The 17,134-nt window shown below is 33.0% G+C and overlaps 2 protein-coding genes across 2 annotated transcripts; one reads left to right on the forward strand and one right to left on the reverse strand.

Moving 5' to 3' along the window:
- Positions 1-1,354: 1,354 nt before the first annotated feature.
- LOC149484351 (akirin-like) lies at positions 1,355-14,741 on the reverse strand. The gene is made up of 5 exons (XM_089700477.1): positions 14,314-14,741; positions 9,120-9,295; positions 3,654-3,779; positions 3,031-3,115; positions 1,355-2,321 (listed from the first exon to the last, which is right to left on the reverse strand). The coding sequence occupies exons 1-5, from the start codon at positions 14,483-14,485 to the stop codon at positions 2,311-2,313; spliced, it is 570 nt and encodes a 189-aa protein (XP_089556603.1). The 5' UTR covers positions 14,486-14,741; the 3' UTR covers positions 1,355-2,310.
- Positions 14,742-15,237: 496 nt separating this feature from the next.
- Positions 15,238-17,132, forward strand: Chmp1 (charged multivesicular body protein 1). The gene is made up of 4 exons (XM_089700478.1): positions 15,238-15,458; positions 15,708-15,952; positions 16,231-16,451; positions 16,678-17,132. The coding sequence occupies exons 1-4, from the start codon at positions 15,425-15,427 to the stop codon at positions 16,799-16,801; spliced, it is 624 nt and encodes a 207-aa protein (XP_089556604.1). The 5' UTR covers positions 15,238-15,424; the 3' UTR covers positions 16,802-17,132.
- Positions 17,133-17,134: the final 2 nt, after the last annotated feature.

Genomic DNA, 17,134 nt, shown 5'->3' on the forward strand with positions numbered 1-17,134 from the left:
TGTTTAGGAATAAATTATTGTATTTCAGCTGTATCTCTAGTTGAAATGCTTATAGATGATTTTCCGCTTAAACAAGAAATAGGTACCAAAAACAGGACAAGGTATTGAACACTACTGAGTGACTACACTAACCAACAGTGTATTTTTGCCATTTTTATAGAAAACTAGCTGTCTTACGTGCTTTCCCCGGCCGTTAAACCAGCGGTATTTGTATTTACAGCTTATGTATTTACATAATATAAGCACAGACTAATAATAATATACTACGTATACAAATATAAGCTATATAACTGCCATGTTACAAATCCGTTCAGTGGTTTTCGTTGTCCAAAAGCAAGAAAATCAAACATTATCCTCACAAATTTTCACGTTCATAAAATTAATGAGACTGTCGGGTTATTTTTGTTGTCTTTGTGCTAATCCGGACTATAATCTATCTCTGTTACCAGATTTCATATCAATGAAATGCCGATTCTTTCACACTATCTTTATAATAATAGGCTATGCCGCGAGCATAGCAAGTATGTATTTCCATTGTTTCTGTGTTAACCTGTTACATAGCAAGTCATTGCCAAGTAGTTTTGCAGTTCTCGTTTCAAATATTATTTTTTTCACTAATGGCTGGTTCACACTTTGATTAGTGCGAGTGCAGGTGATGAGTAGTACTACGTGTGGACAGCGACTGTTTAGTGCGAGTGTTTAGTAGGCTGTGTAGTAAAGTGAATAGAAGCGTGTTCTATTTTTTTGCGAGTGGACTGCGAGTAGCCACGTCCCGCGCGCCCTCCCTTCCCCCTCACTCGCAGCGTGCCTGCACTCGCACTAATCACCTGCACTCGCAGTCAATTGGACACTACTCGCACTACACACCTGCACTCGCAGTCAATTGGACACTACTCGCACTACACACCTGCACTCGCACTAATCACCTGCACTCACACTAATCAAAGTGTGAACCAGCCATTAGGGCCGATTTTTCAGTCCCTGGTTAAAACTTATCCGTCCAATAAAGTATTACACGATAATTTTAAAATGTCACGTAAACTGTCAAATGCGGGCAATTAGAATACATTTTGAAATGGTAGTTTTATACATTATTCGACGAATAAGTTTTAACCAAGGATTGAAAAATTAGCCCTAAAAATAACAATGATGACTATTATTTATAAAATAACACAAAGTATTATACAAAATATTTTTTATTTGATGTTCATAAAATATGCTTTCTATATCATAATATTATGATTGCAGAAAATATAGTGTGTATGTATAATAATTTGTCTTTCATGGTTTGAACTCTGAAGCAATTTGTTATTATTAAAATGTAAGGAAAATGAGGAAAAGAAATGAAAAACTATTTATTGGTGTTTAGCTAGTTTATTTTTCAGTTCTTAAACGCCAATAACCTACTAATAATGAGCGGATAATACAATTTAAAAAAGACCTATCCTAATTTTTTATTGAATATGCGTGGTAACAAATTAAATCCTGCTCGTATTCAATAAAATGTTACTAACTAAACAATAATATAAAAGAACCCCAATAATGTTACTTTGTAGTGCGTTTCTTACCAGCATCGTCACGTAAATTACATTATCGAGAAATAACTTATATAAATAAAGCTAAATTCAAATAATCTATAAGCCTTTGTATCAAGGAAAAGTTAAAAATAACGCATTATTTTAGAACTTTAATAATTCGAATGCATTTGACACCCGACTGGGTGAGATGGTGAAAAACACAATCATATGCTTGATTAAAAAAAAGACATTATAATTTATAACTACAACTATATTTCGACAACACTAAAGAGTAAATTAAAAGTAATTATACAAATCAAAATTATGGCTAACTAATTAAACATTTCAGTGTATGAATAAGATGAATTTATTAGGCACTCTGTGTGAATTTTGTGTAAGTCTATTTTCGCATTATTAATTAAAGAAATCTCCGTCTACCCCTGTTTTAAACAATCCAAATATCCACGAGTTCGTCAGTCTATGAACACAATTATGCAGCAAATCTTACCTAAAGCATTATAAGCTAATTTATGTTTATGTGGCATGAATTTAGCGGCGGAACTTAGCTGAGTGAGGTCGGAACGGAACGGCTTGTACAAACGAAAAGGGAGTAAGTTTATTGTAATACTGTATATTAATGGCTAGTGTTGTGATCACAGTTAAGTTCCGCTCGCAATCACAATCAATGTCTTGAATCATTAGGATAATCCCGCATATAATATTCACATATACCAAAATATGTTTGTCTTGATATATCTGCAGATCCGCGCCACGTGCTGACCGTTTGTTTCTATTAGGAGAGATCTGGAACAAATCATGTTTTTATTATTTTATGTAAGCTACATACATTTTGGTAAGCTTTAATTATCTCATAAATAGTGAGAATGAATTTTTTGAGCAATGGCCAAAAAATATTTCATTACAACTATCATTAACTATCACATATCCATCCTCTGAAGGCCCCAATGGATATTTATTGGTTGATGTAATAAGAGCAAAAATGCAAGACCAGAATGAAAGAGATAGCAACAACACCACACACACAGTGCAACCGAGAATCAAAAGATCGCAGTGTGGCAACGTCGCACGGACTACGCTGTTGCGTGTAGCACTTGTTTTTGCAATATTTTTTCAAAGGAATAAATATAAAGGTATGTGCGCGTGTACACACCACAGGTAAATAGTTGCTTTGCTGACAGGGAATCTTTTTAGCCACAATGGCAATTTTTTTTTCTGTTCTGTGTGTTAGATTATCCTACTACTATTATAAAGGCGAAAGTTTGTAAGTATGGATGTTTGTTACTCTTTCACGTAAAAACTACTGAACCGATTACAATGAAATTAAGCACACATATAGAGGGTAACTTGGATTAACACATAGGATAGGTTTTATCCCGGAAATCCCACGGGAACTATGCGAGTTTTTCTTTGAAGCCGCGGGCGGAATTCTAGTTAAGAATTATATTTTTTTTTACATGTTGGCAAATAAAACATGTTCTATTTGTATACTGACAGCTAGGCACGAGGTCCTGGTGCATGTGGTGCTCGGCGTCCATCCCGAGCGGCATGCACGTGGCGGGCGGCGGCCGGCGTTGCACCTGCAACATTTTAATGAGTTTTATGTAAAAAAGTGTATAAATATTTGAAAAAATAAATCGAGTGCTTATATTTTTCAAGTCGACTCCTAGTATCTATACTAATATTATAAAGCGAGATTAGAGAGCGAAGAGTACAAACTCTTCACTCTCTTCTGTTCACAGAAACAGTTGTTCCGATTTGAAAATTTCTTTCAGTGTTCGATAGCCCATTTATCGAGGAAGGCTCTAGACTATTATATCATTACGTCAAGACCAACAGGAGCGGAGCCACGCGGGTGAAACCACGAAGCTAGTAAAATGTAATGCTTGTTTGTTTGGTGTTTCTCAATGTTAGCCAGAAGGGCTTCTACATTTGAACGCGGACGCGGGGGTGAACTGAAGGTTCACGGTGGTAGCGACATGCGGGCGGGCGTCCCCCCCCCCCCACGTGGATCTCGAACCTCGGCTTGAGCTGTCGCTTGAGTGGAGGAGACCGGAAGGGCCCTAATCGGACGGGGAAATGTATATAATAATATGTAATGTATATAATAATGCGTACCTGGTCAATGTTGAAGCGCACGAACGCCTCGTACTGCTCGGCGAGCTTGTTGCTGAGCGCCGACTCGTACTCCGCGCGGAGAGCCGCCTCCTGCTCGCGGAGCATGCGCTCGCAGATCAGACGCACCTACACAAATTGTACAAACAATTTAAATAAAAAAAGACGGGTTGCACTCCGGGAGTGCCGGCAGAAGTGAAAACTTGATTATTAACGTTGAGCATGTTTGATATTTTGGAATGGTATCCGTCTTACGCTTTTTCGATCAGGTCACGTGTCCTCACGCGAGTTTAAGATTTTATACCCATTACAGAAAAACTCACTAAAAAGTGCTCAACGCCACTAAAGAAGTTTTCAGTTCAAAATTCGAATGTTAAAATCAATGTAATGTTGATAGCTGTTTGAGTGTCAATTAAGGGCTTAGTCTAGTAGTGCAAACAAATGCATCCTGTCATCCTATATGTAAATAATACAAATGTACTAAGGGAAAGTTGCTCCACTTAATTTTTAAAAATTAAATCATTCGTATGCATAATTTAATATTCGTAATAAGTACCAAAAATGACAATTTGAAACAATTTTCGTGAAAATTACACCGGGTGATTTCTTTTTTATCAGTACACAAAATTTGCGAATACTTTCTATTGATATCTTCAACTTCATGTTTATATAACTGATCAACTTTTACAAAGAAATTTGGACGAAATATAAAAAAAAATAAGCTTTCCATACAAAATGCATTACTCTATACATTTTTTTCGACCTAAGTTTCTTAGTGAAAGTTGTTCAGTTTAACTAATAAAACGGATAAACAAATTTTGTATATAATAAAAAAAATGTAATGTTTGTGTTAAAAAATTATTAAATAGAAAAATACACAAATGAAAACAAAAGATATTTATTTCTGACTAGCTTCCGCCCGCGACTCCGTCCGCGCGGATGTCAGTCTTCGCGTCTTCTACAGATTTATTATACATATTATGTATAATATATAGATTTATATTGATAAACCTAATAAATCTTTTGCTAGCATTCTGATGCTTTATCGGTTGCACTGGATTTATCTCTTTTTTTTCAATCGCTTGAATGATATAGGATGGGTCCTTGATGGACATCGAATGCTGAAGTCTCGAATCAATCAATTCTGACAGTAGGCAATTTATGTAAAATCTTGATAATGGTCCATCATTTTATTTTGCCTAAACGTTATATACTTTTTTATATATTCTATTTTTAACGAATGATTCACTCCAGTCCAAACAGCAAATAAGCAGACTTCTGCTTCTGCAACGTTTAGTTGTCCCTGAATTTGGAAAAAATAGTCATGATTCTTATCTATGACAAAAGTGTTATTTTTTTGCATTGTATTTCAAATATTAATTTTTTTTAACCGCATCTTCCGCATTCATGTCTTTTGCCGGAATTGACAACATTTCATTTTTTATAAGGCCATGAAAGAAAAAAACCGTTTCTTTATTTTGCTCTTGCGATTACAGAAAAAAAATTATTTCATTTTTTAATCGCATATTTTAAGAGAAATTAAATAAAAACGATAAATGTGATGATGACGTCATACATACGGAGGAATAAAAATACGCCTTAGCCTAATTTAAAAAAAGCTAAAAAAAAAAAACTATCACTGACATTTACAGGGTATGGCATGTGTCAAATTTCATATTAATGTCATTTTTGTGAATTATTCATGTAAACAAACTTTTAAATCGTGTTATTGTGTTTTGGTTTTCTAATTTAATCTCATTAGCGTGATGTTTGTTTGATTGGAGTTGGACCAATTCATTTATATTAAACAAATAGTGCCTATAGTGTTCATAATTTTCTTGAAATAAAAGACTTTGTTTACTTACTAAAAGTTGTATTTATTTAACACTTTCCAACGTTTTTGGGATAGTATATTTGTTTCTCAGAGTACCCCATAACAAATCCTGCATAAAGTCATCATCATCAGTACTTGTGAATAAGTTTCTTTTGTTTAAAATTTGGATCAGCAAATAATAAATAACAATATTTACAAAGCTTGACAAATCAAAGTGACAAATGTGCCAAAATGTCAACTGCCAAGATTTTTTTTTTAATTTAAACTAGGTATGTGGCAAAGGAAAAAATGTATTCCTCCGTATGTATGACGTCATTTGGCGCTTACGACATTTTAGAATGAGATGATTTTAAAACTCAAAAAGATGAATGAAAACTTCCATATTTAGAAAAAGCAAAAAATACATGTATCATAATTTTTGATCTAGTTTTCATTAAAATAAAAAAATAAGTAGCTTAAAATTTTGAAATGTTGTCAATTAGACATTTAACTTCTACTAGTCCCATTTTCCCTTTTTGATATGGGAGTGTATAAAGTAAATTTTTTAGATATTTCTCGTTATACTTTTAAAAAGTTATTATTGTCATTTTGCTCATTAGGTAAAGTAATTTCGATATCAGTTTTAAGTTTTTTGATACCTGCAATAATAACGTCATAATCGCCTGAACATACTTATCGATTACACCCTGTATACAATCCACCATCCACATTCATAATGTTTTCCTGTCCTCCTCTCCTTTACGCTGTTCACCGATACATTTTAAATGAGTAAATCTGCTACCACTGAAGGATGTTTCATTGTGATCAGCAAATTTTCACCACTGTTGTCGATTATTTGTTTTTCATTTTTAATCAGCAATTGGGAATCATCAGTTTTGTTTTTTGCAGATTGGTGATGTACCCTAACAATACGTCGAAAAGGGAAAGCATCAACGAATTATCGTTTTCGTCCTCTTTTTTTATTCTTCGCGTCTCTGTTACTTCTGTTTGTTTAGTTCTCAACACCCACTGAATTTTCTATGTTATTGTGATCTTCCATTACATCTGAGTTTTGATGATGTGATGATAATCCATTCGTTTTAATATTGGTACTTAGAGTTGGTAGACTAAACTAGAAATGGCGGACTAAATTTGTCAGCGCGTCTGTAAGATCAGAATATAAAACCAACATCCTGTATTTAAGTTACAAAATTAATAATCAAACAAAATGCCGCTACGTTGAAAATGACTAGAAGAAAAAATTAAAACACCTCGGATCAATTTTGGAGTAAACAAATCATTTTCCCCGTATGGGGATTTCCCCGGATGAACTTGGGAAGTTCAAGTTCTCAATACAAGTTTATATTATATTTCGTATTTCTCAAACGAAAAATAAACATTTTTGGAACTTCAAAAAAATTATATTATAAGAAAATTTATGAGCTTACTTTAGTTTTAAAGAAATATACATCCCTTTACTGACACCCCGTAAAATAAAGAAATTGTTGCCAATCACCTTTGCAATCTATTTGGTTTCATTAACTTTATGTTCGAAGATAATTTTTTTTCTAGTAGTTACACGCGTATTTTTTTCGTTTATTTTCCATATCGAAATCAAATGTTTAAAAATACGAATATTTGCACAAAACTAAGATAAACATAATCAATTAACAAAAATATTAAATTTAATGAAGTAGAGCAACTTTCACTTCGGTGTGAAGGAAAATCGAGCGTAGAGCACACGTCAGAACGCTCCGGCCCAAGGAGCGCGACTAAAGAAATTCGCTAGCATTTTTCCTAATTATTTTAAATATTTTTTTAATATTTAAAGAATTATCAAAATTAAAAAAAAAAATTTTTTAAAGGATTAATACTCATTGGTCTTCAACCAACTCGAATAAATTAATGGAAAAAATAACTTTTAGCAGTATTTATCAATAGATTTTGTAAGGCAAAAAATGGGAAATTTAATGAATTTATAACGTTCTAATTAAGAAAATCATAAGTTTTTCGCAAATTGTATTCAGCAGTTTTTAATAACGACTATATAAGGATAATAATGCGCTGATCAGATTGTGTAAATTGTAATCGGTTGCAACGTAGTGAGTGCACAAACTTAGCTCGAAATGTCTTTGGGGGAAAGAGACTTATCTTGAAGGCCTGATTAAGGTAACATAAAGTAACTTTACAAATGTGAAAAAATTCACGCGCATTGCGTATATAACACTAATTGATAAACAAGAAAAAAAAATTCAGTTTATCATTTCATTAGCCGGGAAAAAATTGTCAAATAACTTGTTGAAAACGCAATTTTGCTAGACTGCAGCCTTAATAAATTACAATTTGAAGAAAAAGACGAAGTATTATATATTTATTTGGTATAGACATTTATTCACGTATTTATATTTATACATTTATTCATTTATTCACAAACAATAACTCACACACAAAAAAAAATATGAAAAACACAGAACATTCCAACATTGCAATAAGTAAAACTATAACCAAAGATGCGTAAATAATTTCAGGTATCAATTAATAAAAAATAAAGTTGCTATTATGTGCAATGGCTGTGAAATGATCCAGACTCAGCATATGTCATATATCAGCTGACCCATAAGGGTGCACTCACACACATCAGTCACCGTCAAGTCACCGATGACTGATCGGTGACGGTTTGTGTACGTATCCACAAACACCAGTCACCGTCATGTTGTCCGTCAGTCACGTCGCCGGTTTGACTGAATCATTGAACACATACATCAGGTTAGTCAGTGATTAGACGTGTGTCACGCTAGAGAACATGTAGCAATTGACGGTAGCACGACGCTGACTGAACTGAGACGTGACGGCACCGGGTGAGTGGGGATAAAAGTATGATACATGTATGGAAAGATTATTTGACGTGCCTGACCGGTGACGTCACTGATAGATTTCGTGCCGGCGACTGTCGTGTGGGAACAGAGTCATACTAGAACTATTGATACATATTTTTTTTTAATCCTGTCCGGTGACGTGCCGTGACGGTGACTGATGTGTGTGAGTGCACCCTAACGCTGTTGATGCTGAAATACTTTCATTTATTTTAGTTGTGCAAACAGTTTCCGATATCCTACAGTTCTTGGTAGGCTTCAGTCTGCTAGTAACATGACAAGTTCTAAAAGGCACCATCTATAGAAGAGCGCTTCATCTTCGGACACATCTTAGAGGCCATCAGTAGGCGAGATTGTGGTCAAGTGCATCCTAATTGCAAAATAAACAAAAAAACCGGCCAAGTGCGAGTCGGACTCGCGCACGAAGGGTTTCGTACTATGGGGACCCTTCCTTAATATATACTTTTTAATTTTTAGTATTTGTTGTTATAGCGGCAATGGAAATACATCTTTTGTGAAAATTTCAGCTTCCTAGCTATCAAGTTTACAATAGCAGACAGACAGACAACGAAGTCTCAGTAAAAGGGTCCCAAGTGTACCGAACCCCAAGAAGGTATATCATCCACACACCTAGTATTTTCTTATGTTTGATTTTACGCGAGTATGACTTTTTAACGGATTTTAAACGCGATTTATTCATTCTATTATTTTCCCGACGTTTCGAACACTTTACAGCGAGCGTGGTCACGGGGAGACTGTCTGTCTCTTTCTAAATCCACCCACCTGTTTGAAAGTGAAGAGCGCGCGGTGGTGCGCCCGCTGCGCCTGGTCGCGGTGCGGCGGCGACGCGTCCCCCTCGCTGCCGCTGGACGACGAGCACGGGCCGCCCGTCGCCACGCGCAGCTGCTTGCGCCTCTGCAGCCGCTTGATCTCGTCGCAGATCTCTTGTGCCATGCGCTCTGCGGACCGCGGCCACACACATGTTAGCAACTTTTATGTAAATACATACTAGATTTCCGCCCGCGTTTTCAGAGTAAAACCCGCATAATTCCCATTCCCGTTCCCGTGGGATTTCCGGGATAAAATCTATATGTTAATGGATTTAACTTGGAAGTTACCCTATATATGTGTGCTAAATATCATTGTAATCGGTTCAGTAGTTTTTGCGTGAAAGAGTAACAAACACACACACATCCTCACAAACTCGCATTTATAATATTAGTAGGACAATGTAAACTGAGTTTAACGATTAACTGTTATGAAGTAGCAGTGAGCACAATTGAGTTTGTTTGCAAATTGCATTTAAAGTTTCAACTAACCTATTCACAGACATTCTTTATTATACATATTTACACATTAAAAATTTATAATAAGTTTTGTTGTTTATGTAATATTATCAGGTGTTACAAAAATTTTAAACTCCGAAACTTAAAACTACTCCAAAATAGAAATCAATCTCTTTAATTAAGTCAATCTACTGATTTAATAAAAAAAAATGTTTGCTGAGTTTCAATTTTAATAGTTGACATCTTCTTTCTATAATATAAAAATGAATCCCAAAATGTGTTGGTAAGCGCATAACTTGAGAACGGCTGAACCGATTTCGATAATTCTTTTTTTATTATATGCCTTTAAGTACGAGGATTGTTCTTATGTAGAGAAAACGTAAATATGTACCACGAGCGAAGCCGGGGCGGACCGCTAGTCTTATATATAAAAATGAATCGCAAAATGTGTTGGTAAGCGCATAACTCGAGAACGGCTGAACCGATTTCGATAATTCTTTTTTTATTATATTCCTTGAAGTACGAGGATGGTTACTATGTACAGAAAATGTAAATATGTACCACGGGCGAAGCCGGGGCGGACCGCTAGTTGTATATAAAAATAAATTTGTATTTTAAGTTTTAACCCATTGAGCCCCGAATGGCCCGATCGGGCCGCGACACAATAGATTTTCTATTGTGTCTGTGATTCCAGCGCCTGATGGATTGATTCAATACTAGCTTTCCGCCCGCGGCTTCGCCCGCGTTTTCAAAGAAAAACCCGTGCCCGTGGGATTTCCGGGATAAAACCTATCCTATGTGTTAATCCAAGTTACCCTTTATATGTGTGCTTAATTTCATTGTAATCGGTTCAGTAGTATTTGCGTGAAAGAGTAACAAACATCCATACATACAAACTTTCGCCTTTATAATATTATTAGGGTTAGGATTAGGATAACAAGTCACTAGACCAATTTACTAGACAAAGATTTAACCAATTTCATTCATATTTTTTTAAGTGTTTATGGTATGTATGTAGTAGAGACTAGAAAGTTAAAATGAAATAAATTGTACAAAATAACACATTTACAATGTTTTCAGTTTCATTGATCAAAAAAAATCCTAACAAAGTGTGTCTATAATATATTTTGCTAAAACCATTTAAAAAGTTGGATGACTGATATGGAATAGTTATAGCATTGATTCAATAAATCTTGAAGGATATTCACTTCTTTTATCACTATTTGTCGACGAAATTGTTTTCAGGTCAACTTTTGAAGTATGTAACATAGCATTAAAGATTGTGAAAAAAAATCTAAATATCAAAATGCAGCATTTTATAGGAGATGCATCTATTTCTACACTTTCCTTGTTTGCAATTATTCCAAGGTCAAGGAAAAATTGTATGGAAAGTTACATATTTGGGTTAATAATATCCATTTTTGCTTTCATTCACTGCACAAGTACACCCACACAAAGCAAGTGGGTGGCTAAACAGTAAATTCAGTTTGTTATAAACATGAATAAATGCATTGAATTGCACACAAATGCTTTATCAAATAATGCTATTATCAAAATCTTTGACCTGTACATAATATGCTCTTATTTCTTACAGAAGAGATAACAAATTAATAATTATATGTGCATGTTTAAAAAATAGCTAGAGCAACAAAATGTTTATTTTAATGTAAAATATTCATGATTTTTAGGATTTTTATATTAAAAACTAGCTTCCGCCCGCGACTCCGTCCGCGCGGATGTCGGTCTTCGCGTGGATGGTTTATTTCTCCATTTTGAATTTTTGAGTAAGTAACTCTGACAATAACATCTTATAAATATCTATTGGAATTTGGACTGAAATACGGCTAGGCCTATAATAATACCCAACGTGTGTTCGCTGTTCTACAGAACAACGTCTATGGATAAAACTGAAAAATTAAGATTATTTTTTTTCTTCGTATTTTTTCAGGATAAAAAGTATCCTATTTTACGCCCAGGATAATAAGGTATAATTATACCAAGTTTCATCGAAATCGAACCGTTAGTTTTCACGTGATGTCTTCACATACAGACAGACAGACAAAAATTTTTTTAATCACATATTTGGGTTTGGTATCGATCCAGTAACACCCCCCTGCTATTTATTTTTTCAATATTTTCAATGTACAGAATTGACCCTTCTACAGATTTATTATATGTATAGATAGATAAAAAATTAGACATGTACCTAATTGTAAATAATATAAAGCGATGAATGGACAATCCTCATTCATTGACAATTAGATCCAAATATTAAAATAGTTCTCAATTATTATCACCAATTTAACTTCACTACATAGTATAAAACAAAGTCGCGTTCTCTGTCCCTATGTATGCTTAAATCTTTAAAACTACGCAACGGATTTTGATGCGGTTTTTTTTTTAAAGATAAAGTGATTCAAGAGGAAGGTTTTAGTATACATATGTATAGTCTGTCCACTATAAGAATTGCTTTTTGACAGCTCGACGGGTGATACCAGAAGTGATGTTCAAAAGATTATCGATTGTGATACCATTTCAATTATAAATTCAAAATATTATGATAAATCGAATCAGGTACGTAAATAATAATTACAACGTAAACGTACTAATAAGATATGTAATAATAAGACCACATATCTATGCATTGTATGTTAAAACTAAACTAAACTAATATTTTATTATTAATTGGTTTCTATCTTACAATTTGGTTGTCTTTACGTTTAAATTATATAACATAATAGAAGAGTTATTCTGTATCGGATATATTTTACAGAGTATTTCTATCGATTATTTTAATCTATCGACCCATCATTGTATAATTCTGTGTAGGCATCACTAAGTGGGCGGGACCTGTCCATGAAGTACGATAATTATTTGTATGACATTTTAACATAGACAATTCAATCCTACATAGGCGTGAAGCTGTCAAAAAGCAAATAATATAATGGACAGAGTATAATTTATTATGTTTTAGACAAAGCGGGCGAAGCCGCGGGCGGAAAGCTAGTTAATTATATTTTAAATACACTAGATCATATCAGTTTAAGAACTTAAGTTACTTCATTGATGTTATCAATTTAAGACAACCAATCATTTAGAAACTGTGAAATACTAATGATTAGATATTTAGAACACTATACAATACAATACATTATTGTATTGTATTGTATTGTAAATACTAATGATTAGATATTTAGAACACTAAATTAATGATAAAATAAACTATAAACAAGTAAATCTGCAATGAGTTCAAGATTTATATAATTAGTGGTTATTCCATTCCAGTTCCTAATAACTTTAAAGATATAGTTATTTCATCTAAAACATTAATAATAGACATGTTTCAAATATATTTCAAAGATTTATCTTTATGACAATGAGTTTAGAATGATATTTTTTGTCATCTTTGCCAGGTATGAAAACAAGAACCTTTCAATTTTATGCTTGAAGTATGAAAGCAATCTCAATATTATTAACATTAAAAGTATATGTTTATGAAATAAAGTAATTGTAATAACAAAGTACATACTTCCATGGTTTCATTATGATTGATATAATTGGAAGATTTATACCAAAACAAGCAATGTTCAGATATAATACATATAGTATTCTTTTCAAGCTTTAATTATGTGTGACAAACAATAAAAAAGCACAAAGACAAGACACTATTTCAAAATAAACTATTAATATTCATAATTTTATATGATAGACTTTCAGCAATTTAAACTCTAAATTAAAGAGGAAGCTAAATTACTGTCAAAATTGTATAATCTAGTTGGTATTCAAATAACCACATAGTTAAGCGTCATGTTTGTATTAAATACCATATGGCTGTAACCACCATCTTATATTTGATAATAAATAATTCATGTTATTGATGTTCCTTGAAAAAATCTCCACATAAAATATTTAAATTTAAGGTCGTGTAATTAATTGAGGATTACCTTATCATGTAAATCAAAGCAAATTATATCTCAATGATGCTCCTCAGATGTCAAGATTAACTATTTTGCATCAATAAAAGAGGAAAATAATCAGTAATCAATTATTTCCATTGAAAAATCTGAATTCTATGTTAAATTTATAAGAAAATGTCACACCCTTGACTTTTATTATAATTTTCTTGATTATTATAGTGTTTGCCTCAAATTAAACTTGTAATTAAACAATATTGGTAGTAATGCATTGATGAAAGAGAAAATAATCATATTTAAGAAAAGTAATATGAAATATAGAACACAAAATGAGGCTTTTGCAACTAATGCTTACAGTAGTAAAACAAATAATGCTTATTTATGTTTTATCGCTTACGACACATCGAAAACATTGTCTGCAGTCCCAATTAAGCAATACATTTTAAAGCATCACAAAAAAACTTGCAAGTATGCATGTTAGAGGGTTCCTTGAAAGTTGGTTTTTCGTATTAACACTCGTTTTCAACAAAAGGCATTCAATAATGTAAAAAAACAACAAAGTCAATACGCCCAACGGTCATCGCACATCTTCTTTCTCTCTCTAGCACGATAAAAATATTCATGATATAAAACAAAGTCGATAAATTATATAGCTAACAATTAACACAATCATACTTTGTTCATTTATTACCGATATTCATAAGATATTTAGGATAAGACTTGAGTTATGAAATTGCTAGCTTTATAAAGTATAACGTTAAACAAAAATAAACAAACCTGGAGTCAATTTTACAGGTGCACTAACGGTCTCCCCAAATAAAGAACTTCTGGGTTCAACTTTAATACCAGGGCTTGTACTCGAACTTGCAGCAAATGGAGCACATCTACGCCTCTTAGCAGGCATCTGCGCCTCCCAATCTAAATTTCTTTTCAGAGTAGCACACGCCATTTTCTTTTTACGCCCAGCAAACGTCCTTTAGAGACTTGATACGACTAAACTATTTTTGTCACAAAACAAAGAAATCTACAAAAATATGGTTATATACTAACAAAAAACAACACCAAAAATTTAAAATAATTAGTACTAATACAATATCATGGAGGATTTTACTAAATATTTGAGATTATTTATCGTAACTCCGCTCTCTTACTTCCAAATCCCAAACCCGACTTGAAGTCAGTCGGACAGTCGGTGGACGGTGACTTTTCGATTGCTGTGCAATTTTGACAATTTTATTGTTTTACCAGTCTACCAACATTCCGAAAACTACTAATTCCATTGACAAGATAATACTTCTTTTTAATTTGGTTTCTACATACATGATACAAGGCTAATTGATTTCAAATTAGTTATCTTAAAGTTTGTTTTGATTAATGACAATATATAAAATCCTTAGAGTATTTATTCTACTTACTGTAATATATTCAAATGTATAATAAAGTATAAAATATAATATTTTAAGTATGTAAATTATATATTTCCGTCGTGTGCCGAGTCAATTCCTTTTTTTGCTTACTATTTGAACACGGTAGGTATTTGAATGATGGGGTTTTGAAAAATAGAGTAGTAATTATTACTATTTTTATCTATGTTTTTTGCTTAAAAATTATTAATTACGATTGTTGGTAGCCCTGTGATTTCCAAAAGCGAAAATCTGTAGCGATATTGTTAATCTATGGTTGACAGCTGACAGCTGATGTACTTGACATTTAAATATTTTGTTTGTAGAATTGTGACTCATCTGGCTCTATGTATTAATTAAAATAACTATTTTTTTTCTAATTTTTGATCATATTGTAAGACTTTCAGATTTTCACACCCTCTCTACTTATTATACAGGTCGAAGATCTACTATTTCGTGTAAAAAGTTTCTATAAAGCCGTCAAAATGGGAAACGAAATGTCTTCATCTGCTATGGAGAGTATCCTTTTTTAAATTTTACCTCATACTACAAATACATAAACTTTTTCTTTGTTTTATATACCTAATTATTTGAGATAATACGTCAAAATCTAGCATTTTAGTCAAAGTCAAATTTGTCATCGACCACCTATCTTTTACGTCTATTGTATGTCTGTAAAGCATCTACCTAATTTATTATATTTTATTTACATTTTACATTAGTCATATAAATTTCACAATATTCCTTAACTCATGTCGTCATCATCAGAGCATCTATTTAATTTAAAGTTCGCTGTAAAAGAGTTGGAACGAAATTCAAAAAAATGCGAAAAGGAAGAAAAAATGGAGAAAGAAAAGGCGAAAAAAGCTATTCAGAAAGGTAACATGGAGGGGGCAAGGATACACGCTGAGAATGCAATACGACAGAAGAATCAGGCGTTGAATTATTTACGAATGTCTGCTAGGGTTGATGCAGTTTCTAGCAGAGTGCAAACAGCATTAACAACCAGAAAGGTATGTTATTTTAAATACATGAAGAAAAATTGTGAATATTAGGGTTATAAATACGTTTGTTGTAAAACAAAACCTAGAAGTAAAGAGCCTTTACTTCAATATGGATAAATATAGTCAATTAATTTTAATAGTTTTTGAAAGATTCAACCCAACCACCATTTATTAGCAAACAAATTATTTCACTGTAGATAGGTTCTTCTCACTCAAAGAACACCGGGATTCAATTAAAATAATGCTCTTCTAACTCACAGAATTAAATTAAATTACGTCTTTTTTAGGTCACAACCTCCATGGCAGGTGTAGTTAAAGCGATGGACGCAGCGATGAAATCAATGAATCTAGAGAAGATATCAACTCTAATGGACAAGTTTGAGAGCCAATTTGAAGATCTGGATGTACAATCTTCGTATATGGAAAATGCAATGTCACAAACAACAACAACTTCAGTACCGCAGGGTGATGTGGATACGCTGCTGCAGCAAGTGGCTGATGAGGCTGGGTATGTGTTCTGGATATGTATAGTTTATTTTATAGATATTTAATATTTTCAATCAATTATGAAAAGTTATGGAGAGTTACAATTCAACTATTATAACAACTATAAGTTATCGTTTTTTAGTGATGCATTATCACAGCCTATTTTTTTTATGTAATTTTGTTTGTGTGTTATTATTGTTACATTTTTTTATGTGTATGCAATAATCTATTTCAAATATATTTTCCAGATTGGAACTCAACATGGAGTTACCGTCAGGTGTTCCCAGTACATCTATAGGCACAGCTACAGTGGTGTCACAGGAACAAGACGAGCTCACGCAGCGACTCGCCAGGTTAAGACAGGCTGAATAATATTTGATGTATGTTTTATAACTTTCCCTCTTTTTACATGTGATACTGGCAATAATGCAAATGAATTATTATATATTTGGTTTTTATGTTAATATGTGTACATGATTATTGTGTTTATTTGTTATTTAAGTTTACTCATCCAGTTTCAAATATTTTATTGGCACATAGAAGGAACTTTGACATCACATTGTATTATACTGATAAATTGGATGTTAACTTCAGCAAGATTTGGTTCTTTGTCGTCTTAAAACTGAATACATATGTGAATGTCATTGAAATACTGATACCACTAAACTGAATCTTGTAAAAAACCATAGGGTTGAGAAACACTTG

Source organism: Colias philodice, chromosome 11, assembly GCF_061535455.1.
Source record: "Colias philodice isolate Cphi_HAF_F1 chromosome 11, ilColPhil1 Martin Lab GWU primary, whole genome shotgun sequence".
NCBI lineage: Eukaryota > Metazoa > Arthropoda > Insecta > Lepidoptera > Pieridae > Colias > Colias philodice.

Bases quoted from the DNA above. Each gene is read 5' to 3' on its own strand.
- LOC149484351 (XM_089700477.1), bottom strand. From the start codon at position 14,485: ATGGCGTGTGCTACTCTGAAAAGAAATTTAGATTGGGAGGCGCAGATG. The intron at 3,780-9,119 runs GTGGGTGGATTT...CAATTTGTGTAG, and splicing joins CGCTCTTCACTTTCAAACAG to GTGCGTCTGATCTGCGAGCG. The intron at 3,116-3,653 runs GTACGCATTATT...AAAATGTTGCAG, and splicing joins TGCGCTTCAACATTGACCAG to GTGCAACGCCGGCCGCCGCC.
- Chmp1 (XM_089700478.1), top strand. From the start codon at position 15,425: ATGGGAAACGAAATGTCTTCATCTGCTATGGAGA. The intron at 15,459-15,707 runs GTATCCTTTTTT...CGTCATCATCAG, and splicing joins GTCTTCATCTGCTATGGAGA to AGCATCTATTTAATTTAAAG. The intron at 16,452-16,677 runs GTATGTGTTCTG...TATATTTTCCAG, and splicing joins CAAGTGGCTGATGAGGCTGG to ATTGGAACTCAACATGGAGT.